The following is an 11,940-nucleotide window of genomic DNA, read 5'->3' on the forward strand; positions in this document are numbered from 1 at the left end:
GGTTGGATCATGAAGACGTACGACTACTTCCTCTACGTCGTGTCAGCGCTTCCGCAGTCGGTCTGCGTTGGGTACGTAGACAACACTCTCCCCTCTCGTTGCTATGCATCACATGATCTTGCGTGTGCGTAGGAAATTTTTTGAAATTACTACGAAACCCAACAACATCATCCCGTGATCAACTCCTTGGTCACATTGTGCACATTATGATGATGTCCTACCAAGTGGGCCCAGAGATACCTCTCCGTTTACACGGAGTGACAAATCCCAGTCTCGATTCGTGCCAACCGAACAGACACTTTCAGAGATACCTGTAGTGAACCTTTATAGCCACCCAGTTACGTTGTGACGTTTGGCAAACCCAAAGCACTCATACGGTATCCGGGAGTTGCACAATCTCATGGTCTAAGAAAATGATACTTGACATTAGAAAAGCTTTAGCAAACGAACTACACGATCTTGTGCTAGGCTTAGGATTAGGTCTTGTCCATCACATCATTCTTCTAATGATGTGATCCCGTTATCAATGACATCCAATGTCCATGGTCAGGAAACCGTAACCATCTATTGATCAACGAGCTAGTCAACTAGAGGCTTACTAGGGACATGGTGTTGTCTATTTATCCACACATGTATCTGAGTTTCCTATCAATACAATTCTAGTATGGATAATAAACGATTATCATGAACAATGAAATATGATATAATAATAACTAATTTATTATTGCCTCTAGGGCATATTTCCAACAGGGTTACCCACGTCAGTATTGATGAGAATCCCGAAATGAGGGGACACGATCTCTGCTTCAACAAGACGTGTCAAGGAAACCGTCTCGCACAACGCGCTGAGGTGGGATAATTAAATGGATAAAGGCTTGGCCGTAGCGTGTCGCACCACGGAATACGTCAGCATGTTAGATTTGTGTTAATATTATTATTCTCTCTATGGCAATATGTGAAAACTTATTTTGCAGAGCTGGACACTATCTTTGTGTTCAAAATCTTCTATGAAGTACTTGGAGGAGGAACCCGCCTTGCAATGCCGAAGACAATCTGTGCGCCGGACTTGTCGTCATTGAAGCCTGGTTCAGGGGCTACTGAGGGAGTCCTGGATTAGAGGGTGTTCGGATAGCCGAACTATACCTTCAAGCCGGACTCCTGGACTATGAAGATACAAGATTGAAGACTCCGTCCCATGTCCGGAAGGGACTTTCTTGGCGTGGAAGGCAAGCTTGGCGATACAGATGTTCAGATCTCCTATCATTGTAACCGACTCTATGTAACCTTAACCCTCTCCGGTGTCTATATAAACCGGAGGGTTCTAGTCCGTAGGACGATATACACATCAACAATCATACCATAGGCTAGCTTCTAGGGTTTAGGCTGTCTGATCTCATGGTAGATCAACTCTTATAATACTCATATCATCAATATTAATCAAGCAGGACGTAGGGTTTTACCTCCATCGAGAGGGCCCGAACCTGGGTAAAACTTCGTGTCCCCTGCCTCCTGTTACCATCCGGCCTAAACGCACAGTTCGGGACCCCCTACCCGAGATCCGCCGGTTTTGACACCGACATCGGCAGTAACACCTGCGAGAAGACGAGGGCAAAAAGGGACAAGCTGGGGGGTGCTAGGGTTTCCCCCAGAGTCGCGTAAGCAGCAATCAGATAAGATCTGTTAGAGATGCTCCTGACATCTAACTTGCCCCAAATCTCTTGGCTCCTCCGTGTACCCCTGTCGTGCGTATCCCGTAACGAACCCCAGTGGGACGCCAGCAGTCCAGCACTCGTTCGTGCGTCCTGTTCTCCACGGACCTACACCTGGCTGCCGCTGTGGCTTCCACCAGCCAACATCACGAGTTCACGACGACCTCGACGTGCCATGCCATGAGTACACCACACATGGAGGCCCTCTCCTCACCAGCAACGAGTTGACAAAAGGCCACGCCCAGCCTGGCGCAGCATCCTTGCCGTACTCAACGGATTCAAAAATCAAAACGACCACTCGCGATCGTCTTAATCGAGCGATCGGAACGGAGAGAAACACCAATCAACCGGCCCAGATGATGAAGGCGCGGCATCAATGCGGAGCAAAGCAAGAGGCCAAACCCGACCGAGCCTCCTCTCCCCGTGCGCCGGCCCACCCCGCTGTCCTACTCTACGCTACGGTGGGATGGAGATACGGAGGGGCCATGAATACGCCTCGCTCGCGAAATGGCGTATTCCGAAAGTTAATCGCGGGTTTAATTAGTAATCCATCTCTCACCGCTCCCCGTTCTCTCTCTCTAGTCGCCTCCCACCTCGCCCCCCGTTGCGTCCCTCCCCTCCTGCCTTCTCGCTCCGCCCTCCAATCCCCTACACGCCAGGCGAGGCGAGGCCAGCTCCCCCGCATCCCCGCCCGCCGCGCGAGAATCCCGAGGAGGGATCGGAGGACGGCCGCCTGCCCCTCCGCCAGCCAGCCAGCCACCCGGACTCGCCGCTCCCTCCCTCCCTCCCAGGTGAGCGACGCCGACGCCGACACCCCTTCCCCTCGGCCCGAGCTCCGGCGGGCGTCGGGCGCTAATGCTCCCAACGCTTCTTCCGCGTGCCGTGGTTTCTCCCCTCCCCTCCCCTCCGCTTTCTAGTACGAGTTTTGGATTTCTCTCCGTAATTTCGACGCGTTTTTTTCCTCTCTTCGTTTCGTGTTGCTGTTCGTACCTGACGGTGGATGAATTCGGCGGGTACTCATGCGTGACGCGGAATGCGGTTCGCCGGATTCCAGGGAGAAAAAATTGGGGGCACGGATTTCCTCGTCGTTTTTTTGGATTTATTTACTATTGATCTTATTTCGCTCGCGAGATCACGGCCTCTGATCCCTCACCCCCCCGCAATTCGCAGGTCGAATTCGCCCCGGCGGCGTAGGAATCCCCGCAGGAATTCGCCCGAGATTTGATCGGGAGGAGACTCCAATGCGGGCCTCCGCGTAGCCGGAACCGGACCCCGCGCGTCGACAGGGCAGCAGGCCGCCGAGATGGCCCGTGCGCGGAAGCGCGACCGCCTGCGATGGAGCAAGCTCTACACCTTCTCCTGCTTCGGCCACCCACACACCGACGAGGCCGCCGGCCCCGCCGCCGTCAGCGGCAGCCCCGTCGGCGGCCCGGGCTTCTCGCGCATCGTGCACTGCAACAACTCCATCCTCCACCGCCGGAAGCCGCTCAAGTACCCCACCAACTACATCTCCACCACCAAGTACAACGTCCTCACCTTCCTCCCCAAGGCCATCTTCGAGCAGTTCCGCCGCGTCGCCAACCTCTACTTCCTCCTCACCGCCATCCTCTCGCTCACCCCGGTCTGCCCCTTCTCCCCCGTCAGCATGATCGCCCCCTTGGCCTTTGTGGTAGGGCTCAGTATGATCAAGGAGGCCCTGGAGGACTGGCGAAGGTTCATGCAGGACATGAAGGTGAACAGCCGCAAGGTCAGCGTGCACAAGGGTGAAGGTGAATTTGAGTTCCGGCATTGGGAGGACCTTTGTGTTGGTGATGTGGTCAGGGTTGAGAAGGACCAGTTCTTCCCTGCTGATTTGTTGCTCTTGTCGTCGAGCTATGAGGATGGCATTTGCTACGTTGAGACAATGAACCTGGATGGCGAGACAAACCTGAAGCTCAAGAGGTCGCTGGAGGTTACGCTGCCATTGGAAGAGGATGAGACGTTTAAGGATTTCCGGGGAATCATAAGGTGTGAGGACCCAAACGCAAGCTTGTACACATTCATTGGTAACTTGGAATACGAGAGGCAGGTGTATGCCCTCGATCCGTCACAGATACTTCTCAGGGACTCAAAGCTGAGGAACACAGCCTTTATCTATGCAGTGGTCGTTTTTACAGGGCATGACAGTAAGGTGATGCAGAATTCAACCGAGTCGCCATCAAAGAGGAGCAGGATTGAGAAGAAGATGGATTTGATCATATACATTTTGTTCACTGTTCTGGTTTTAATATCGCTCATCAGTTCGATTGGTTTTGCTGTGAGGATCAAGCTTGATCTGCCCAGGTGGTGGTACTTGCAGCCTCAGAACTCCAACAAATTGGACGATCCAACACGCCCTGCTCTTTCTGGGATTTTCCATCTCATTACAGCACTCATTCTCTACGGGTATTTGATTCCGATCTCGCTCTATGTCTCAATTGAAGTTGTGAAGGTGGCACAGGCACATTTCATTAATCAGGACATTCATATGTTTGATGAGGAGACTGGCAATACTGCTCAGGCCCGAACTTCAAACTTGAATGAGGAGCTTGGCCAAGTTCATACGATTTTGTCAGATAAAACCGGCACTTTGACCTGTAATCAGATGGATTTCTTGAAGTGTTCAATTGCTGGGGTTTCTTATGGTGTGCGTGCGAGTGAAGTTGAAAGGGCTGCTGCAAAGCAGATGGCATCAGGCGCTGCTGACCATGATAATCCTGTGGAAGATGTATGGGAGAGTAATGAGGATGAAATCCAGTTAGTGGAAGGAGTTACCTTCAGCGTGGGAAAGACCCAAAAATCCTCGATAAAAGGCTTTAGTTTTGAGGATGACCGTCTTATGCAAGGGCACTGGACAAATGAACCAAATTCCTCCACGATTCTTCTGTTCTTCCGGATACTTGCTATTTGTCACACTGCAATCCCCGAGGTGAATGAGGCAACAGGTGCTCTTACTTATGAAGCAGAATCACCTGACGAGGGGGCTTTTCTTGTGGCAGCCAGAGAATTTGGATTTGAATTTTTCAAGAGAACACAAGCGAGTGTCTTCCTCAAAGAGAAATACACTTCCTCTAATGGCACAACTGAGAGGTTGTATATGTATTTCAAATTGCTGTTGTCCTTAGCTTTTCTATCTTCAGCTCAGAGTATTTAGCTTTCTGATTGCTATTTATTCATGTATCTTCATCTTCGATTGGGCTTTCTTAGGGAGTTCAAGATTCTCAATTTATTGGAGTTCAACAGCAAAAGAAAGCGAATGACGGTAATTATGAGGGATGAAGATAACCGTATTGTTCTTCTTTGCAAAGGAGCAGATACGTAAGATTCTATTCCAAACCCTGTTCAAGAATTCATCCGATTAACCAGTTAACTTGCCGATTAATCCCTACTCATAGGGTCACCGAGTAGCCGATAAACTGATAAATCGTCCGATTAATTGATTAAATGGCCGATTAACTTGCCGATTAGCCTATTAATCCCCTACTCGCCAGCCAACCGAGCAGTTACCAGTTAATGATTTCCTCAACAATGATTCCAAATATTTTTTGTTTTCTTATGCTTATGTTGTCAGTTAGTACATCAACATGTGCTGTCATCTGTGTTACAGTCTGCTACTTTATTGATCATAGACTAAAAAGATGAAAATAAGAAAATGCTGCCAAAAGAGTAGCGTGTACACTCACACTCTGCTACTTTGTTGATCATAAACTAAAAAGATGAAAAATAAAAAAGTGCCACCAAAAGAGTAGCGTGTACTCTTGATTTCTGATTAGGTATTCTCCACATGGGCTGCTCATGCTTTAACTTGACTATCTTGTGTTGTTTTTTATCCAACCGAGCAGCATTATATTTGATAGACTAGCAAAAAATGGAAGGTTGTATGAGCCAGATACAACCAAGCATCTCAATGAATATGGTGAGGCAGGCTTGCGGACGTTAGCGCTATCATACAGAATGCTTGAGGAATCAGAATATGAATCTTGGAATGCTGAGTTTCTTAAAGCGAAGACATCCATTGGACCTGATAGGGAATTGCAACTTGAGCGAGTCGCAGATTTGATTGAGAAGGAGCTGATCCTTGTTGGTGCAACAGCGGTTGAGGACAAACTACAAACAGGGGTAACGATGATCTGTTGATATGAGTTGTTATGTCGCTGATCCTGCTATCACGCTAGTAGCTGTTTTGACTTGTTGTGTTATTTCTCATATTGTATCAGGTTCCTCAGTGCATTGATCGCTTGGCACAAGCAGGTCTCAAAATCTGGGTTCTGACGGGCGATAAGATGGAAACTGCAATCAACATAGGGTAAGCTCTTTTGTAAAAGAGTTACTCTTAACAGTAATATTTGTAACCCTACGTGTGACAATGCGTCTTTCTTCTGAACATTTTGTTCATTTCTTCTTTGCAGATACGCATGCAGTTTACTTAGGCAAGGAATGAAACAGATATCCTTGTCCACAACCGCTGGTGACCAAGTAGCCCAGGATGCACAAAAGGTACCTTTGCACAGCATTTTCTCATATACTCCCTCTGTCCCTAAATATAAGTCTTTTTAGATATTCCAATGCGGACTACATACGGAGCAAAATGAGTGAATCTGCACTCTAAAATATGTCTATATACATCCGAATGTAGTCCTTATTGAAATCTCCAAAGAGACTTATTTTTAGGAATGGAGGGAGTACTATAGATGGATATGGTCTATATGGTAGTCATCTTTGCTTTGCATTCATCTTTGGAACCTGAGCAGGCTGCGAAAGAGAGTCTTATGTTGCAAATCGCCAATGCTTCACAAATGGTAAAGCTAGAGAAGGATCCTGACGCAGCATTTGCTCTTGTTATTGATGGAAAAGCTCTTACATTTGCTTTGGAAGATGACATGAAGCATATGTTCTTGAATCTAGCAGTAGAGTGTGCTTCTGTCATATGTTGCCGTGTGTCTCCAAGACAGAAAGCACTGGTAACCTCATCTATCACCAATCCATGATCTGGGTTTTATACATAAGCCAATGCTGAGTTTGCTCGTTTTCACGTTGCAGGTGACCCGACTGGTCAAAGAAGGCCTTGGAAAAACCACTTTAGCAGTAGGTGACGGTGCAAATGATGTGGGCATGATTCAAGAAGCTGATATTGGTGTTGGTATTAGTGGGGTCGAAGGCATGCAGGTCTGTCTAGATTATTACTATTCTCTTGGGAACTGGTGCATTGTGAGGAGATGTATTAATAGTTTAATTGTAACTGACGATGGCTTCTTTCTTTTGTCCAGGCTGTGATGGCGAGTGACTTTTCTATTTCCCAATTTCGGTTCCTTGAGCGACTTCTTGTTGTACATGGCCATTGGTGCTACAAGAGAATTGCCCAAATGGTGCCACTCAAAACGCTTCATTTGTTTGTTACATTCTGTTGAACTATATTGTTTCGAATATGTGGTATAATGTTTTCTGAGTCCTCTTCCATTGAATTGCAGATCTGCTACTTCTTTTACAAGAATATTACCTTTGGACTTACAATATTTTACTTCGAGGCATTCGCTGGATTTTCCGGGCAATCAGTCTATGATGATTGGTTTATGCTGCTTTTCAACGTTGTTCTTACCTCTCTACCTGTTATATCACTTGGAGTATTTGAGCAAGATGTTTCTGCTGAAATCTGCTTGCAGGTATGTGACAGAATATTCGACTTAAGCCTGTGACATACTCCCTCCGTCCGGAAATACTTGTCCTAGAAATTGTTGTATCTAGACCTATTTTAGTTATAGATACCATTTTATCCGTTTCTAGGACAAGTATTTTCGGACGGAGGGAGTATATGGCTTATATGAAATATAAACATGCTCGGAAAGGAAACACCATAAAGTGTACTTCTGGGATGTGTTGTAATGGTGTGTTGCATTTTGTTACGCTGTATGTGGTGTGTTTTTTTTGGGTGGGTGGGTGCTAAGAGCCTGTGACTGTTGCAGAAGATTCTCTTTATTTTGTGTATTTGCTTCATCCATATCAGTACGCTTCCGAAGTTGAAGCTAACAAAGGAGATATGAATAGTGTGTCGAACTTTGTTTCATCAGCCACTACAATCGCAATTGATCCCGAATATAGTCCCATTTTGGGGTTAGGTAGTATTGCGCCACTGCCTAGTACCAGAATAACAACATTATGCTCATTACATTGCTATGCATGTTTAAGAGAAGTAACAAAGAAATTGTGAATACTCTAAAATTTACTCCATAAGTACTATCCATGCTTTTTCATGTTTGGGTTACACTTACACATAAGTTTCTATCCTCTTTCAGTATGCTTGTTCATTTAATTCATGTGTGTGAATTTACCTTCCCTTTCCGTTGATATAGAATGTTGGAATTTTAGAAATATAGTTTGGTTTAATGTGCATTGAATTCCATTTCTTCATTCTTTATTCAATAATAACATGAATTCACAGTTCTATGAATATCTACTTCCAAGTATTTATGGATGAGTGATCCTAATGAAAGGCACAAGTCATTCTATGTACTTCCATTTAAATTTCTGTATGTGTTGGCCCTTTGCACCATAGGACTTCATCTGGATATCCACCAACTGATATGGCATAATTTTCACTTTGCAGTTCCCAGCGCTATATCAGCAAGGACCAAATAACCTTTTCTTTGACTGGTACCGGATTTTAGGATGGATGGCAAATGGCCTCTACTCATCTCTGGCGATATTCTTTCTCAACATCTGTATATTCTATGATCAAGCAATCCGCTCTGGTGGACAGACTGCCGACATGGCTTCAGTGGGAACCACCATGTTCTCCTGCATCATCTGGGCTGTCAATATACAGATTGCTCTGACAATGAGCCATTTCACGTGGATTCAACATCTGTTTGTGTGGGGCAGCATAGGGACTTGGTATGTCTTCATTATCACATACGGGATGGCTTTGAAGTCCAGAGACAACTTCCAGATTATGACAGAAGTTCTCGGGCCTGCTCCCATTTACTGGGCAGCGACCCTTCTGGTGACTGCTGCTTGCAACATCCCCTACCTGATTCACATATCCTACCAGAGATCATGCAATCCACTTGATCACCATGTGATTCAGGAGATCAAGTACCTACGGAAAGACGTCGAAGACGAAACAATGTGGAAGAGGGAACGGTCTAAGGCGAGACAGAGGACCAAGATTGGTTTCACCGCAAGGGTAGACGCAAAGATTAAGCAGCTCAAGGGGAGGTTGCATAAGAAAAGCCCGTCGTTAACCATCCATACTGTAGCGTAGAACACCTCTGAGTCATCTGGTAGTCTCGTCGACAGTAGTTGTCGTCTTACTTGCTCCTGCAAGGCAGCGGTTTTTGGCTTCACCGAGTGATAAGGCGATTTTTTCTCTTTGTCCAGCCTAATTTTTTCTTTCAATTTGTTGCTGTTCTTTTTCTTGTCCATTTGTGTAAGAAATGTTGGGTTGTAATTGGTGGCCTTACCCCCCAAGTAGAAGTTCTGAAGCCAGCCGTGTAAAAAGTATAGCTCCTTTCAGTTGGAAGAGACAAACCTACCGAGATAGCTGACAGTATATGTATATCTGCAATTTTGACTATCCTTGTGACTGTTATCTGCAATGCTATCCTACCGAGATAGCATTGCCCCTCCGTACTGAACAGAACCGAGCATTGTATTCTTCTTCTTTTTTTGACTTGCGAGCACTGTATTCTTGGTTGTTCATTGTACTAGACTTTCCTATACGACAGTGTTAGTTAGCATTCATACAAATAGCAGAAATCGTATCTAACATGGTGCGGAAAATCACTACGCGCAGCATAATTTGGAAAAAGACAGTCTTCTCTCTTCCACATCGAGTTGCTGATGCAGTTTGCTTCCATTGCTAATGATCCATTTACATTATCTATCCATAATGTTGGCCAGTGATAACATATTTAGCGGCTACAGTATGTGCGTGTGTCATTTGTGTATATATATGTATCATATACAATAATCATCCTAAGAGTGGAAGTAGTGCGGTTGTGTGGATCGGCACATAATTGGAGACACTCTCTACTTACATGCAGTATGGCGAGGAGTGTTTGGGCACTTTCTAAAGGGATTTAAAAGATGACATGGTAGAGTACATGAGCCTCAACCAAGACAGGAACGCGAAGCAGTGGCTGTTTGCGGTGAATGAGACACTTCAGATGATTTCCTCTGGCTAATTGTGACTCTATGGGCCATCTGGGCGGCTAGACAGAAGGTAGTCCGTGAAAATATTTTTCAAGGCGAGTCAGTAAAAAAGCAAACTCGCTCCCGTGCGGCTCCTGCGGCCGCACCGGGGCGCCCAGATCCAGCCGCCGGGGGACCTCCCCTGCCTCCCCACCTCCCCTCGCCGCCGCCGGAGGTCGTCGCCGGGCAAAGCCCGGTGGCGACGGCGGCGGTGGGGCTGTTTCTGTGGCGCGGTAGCTGCGGGCGTGGAGGGGGCTCGGCTGCGAGCTTCGGCGGCGGGGTCGCGTCTTGGCGTGCCGGGGGTGCGCGGTCCTGCAGGGGCCGCTCAAGGTGTGAGACGATGCAGGCGAGGTGGCGGACGAGGAGCTGGACGCGACGGTGCTGACTGGTGGTGGTTGCGGTCTGCAGAGCTGGGCGGCGACGGATCTGGGAGTTCTTTGCCCAGATTTGGCACTGGTGGTGCTCGGGGCTGTGAATCGGGGCAGAGGCCCAGCTAGGCATGTTCACGGATGCGCGTTAGGAGGTACGTGGACGCCGGGGCGGCGGCCCCGGGATGGCGGCAATGGCATGGAGCTCGTCGTGGCTTGAGGTGCTACGTTCAGGTTCGTGCAGTGGTGGTGGTTGGCGGCAGCTGGTGGTGGAGGTGTGTTCTCCAGTGATCCCGACGCCATCCGGTGCTCTGGATCCGCAAGTTCTGTTATATGGCGAGGAGCTCCGGCGAAAGCACTGCCTTGACCAAGGTCAGGCCGACGACGGCGGCGCTACTGGCGTCGTCTACCTTCTTGGAGGCGTCGTTGTGGAGCTCCGTCGACATCATGACGGATTTGGCTCTCCGGATGAAATTTTTTGCCTCGGTCTTCCGAAGCGGGCGGCGGCGGCGTCTACGTCGTGACCTCCTTGGAGGCGTCGTTTGGGAGAGACTGTCGCGAGCGATCTCTTCACCACCAAGGTTAGTGGATGTTGGGGCAGCGGCCATGAATTTGTGCGTCGAGACGGCGGTCTCGGAAACCAATGCGGTGCCAACTCCATGAGGTAGGGTTGCTGCTCAGCATGGCTTGGGTGGCGATCTTGAGCGGCGAGGGCGGCAGGGTCGTCGGCTCGGTTGACGCGTTCAAGAGTGGACGGTTGGACGATATGTCGGGGCAGCGGCCCCGGAAGTGGTGCGACGGCTGTGGTCTGCGGGCAGTCACCCTGTGCAGCGTGGGTTGCGGGTGGCTGCGTCGTGCGGCGTTGTAGCTCAAGGGTGAGCGGTGGTATGTCGGGGCAGCGGCCCCGGAAGTGGTGCGACGGCCGTGGTCTACGGGCAGTCACCCTGTGCAGCGTGGGTTGCGGGTGGCTGCATCATGCAACGTTGTAGCTCGAGGGTGAGGGGTGGTATGTCGGGGCAGCGGCCCCGGAAGGTGGTGTCGGTGGACCGCACAGGGTGCAACGGAGCGGTGGATGTCGGGGCGGCGGCTCCGAGACTTTGCAGCATTGAGAACTTCAGCTTCGTGTTGTCTGGGCGACGAGGTTGCCTTCGATGTTGCTCGTTGTCATATCAGGGAAGCGGGTCATGTGGAGTGCATGCTCTTCATTTCTACGGGAGGGTCTCGTGGCTGCTCCTCTCATAGTAGTCATGGATTCTTCTCTCCGGCAGCGGTGGAAGTTGTGTGTTCGACATGTTGTTGGCAAAAGTAGGCTTAGTCATGTGTGCGTGATTGTGTGGGAGTGGGCTTGGCCCTTGTTGTATCGGTTTTCGCCCAGTTTTTCACTAATTAACTAAGCAATTCTCTTGTGCTTAATTAATAGACGAGGCAAAGCTTTTGCCTTCGTTTCAAAAAAAATATTTTTCAAACGCTATATGGAACACACTGTTTCATCAACTCTTACATCGACGAGATCAAGGTCCTCCAGAAACCAACCACTACAGCCGCTGGCTCTTCAGAAACCCCGAGGCCACGGCATTGGCTTTCTCCTGCGGTTGGGCACTCCAAAGCGAACATCGACGCAGCTGTATCAAGGGCCGGTGGCAAAGGAGCCGTGGCTG

At 48.6% G+C, this 11,940-nt stretch overlaps 1 protein-coding gene across 1 annotated transcript; it reads left to right on the forward strand.

The window, feature by feature from the left end:
* The first annotated feature begins 2,254 nt into the window (after positions 1-2,254).
* Positions 2,255-11,695, forward strand: LOC125524788 (probable phospholipid-transporting ATPase 4). The gene is made up of 11 exons (XM_048689818.1): positions 2,255-2,500; positions 2,880-4,817; positions 4,935-5,045; positions 5,570-5,846; positions 5,945-6,033; positions 6,137-6,224; positions 6,479-6,688; positions 6,768-6,893; positions 6,995-7,093; positions 7,196-7,387; positions 8,329-11,695. Exons 2-11 carry the CDS (start codon positions 3,013-3,015, stop codon positions 8,983-8,985), a joined length of 3,654 nt encoding a protein of 1,217 aa, XP_048545775.1. The 5' UTR covers positions 2,255-2,500; positions 2,880-3,012; the 3' UTR covers positions 8,986-11,695.
* The last annotated feature ends 245 nt before the right edge of the window (positions 11,696-11,940 follow it).

This window comes from Triticum urartu, chromosome 7 (genome assembly GCF_003073215.2).
Source record: "Triticum urartu cultivar G1812 chromosome 7, Tu2.1, whole genome shotgun sequence".
In the NCBI taxonomy this organism is placed as follows: domain Eukaryota; kingdom Viridiplantae; phylum Streptophyta; class Magnoliopsida; order Poales; family Poaceae; genus Triticum; species Triticum urartu.

Coding starts and splice junctions, on each gene's coding strand:
- LOC125524788 (XM_048689818.1), top strand. CDS start 3,013: ATGGCCCGTGCGCGGAAGCGCGACCGCCTGCGATGGAGCAAGCTCTAC. Junction 6,225..6,478: donor TAGCCCAGGATGCACAAAAG/GTACCTTTGCAC, acceptor GAACCTGAGCAG/GCTGCGAAAGAGAGTCTTAT. Junction 6,689..6,767: donor CTCCAAGACAGAAAGCACTG/GTAACCTCATCT, acceptor TTCACGTTGCAG/GTGACCCGACTGGTCAAAGA.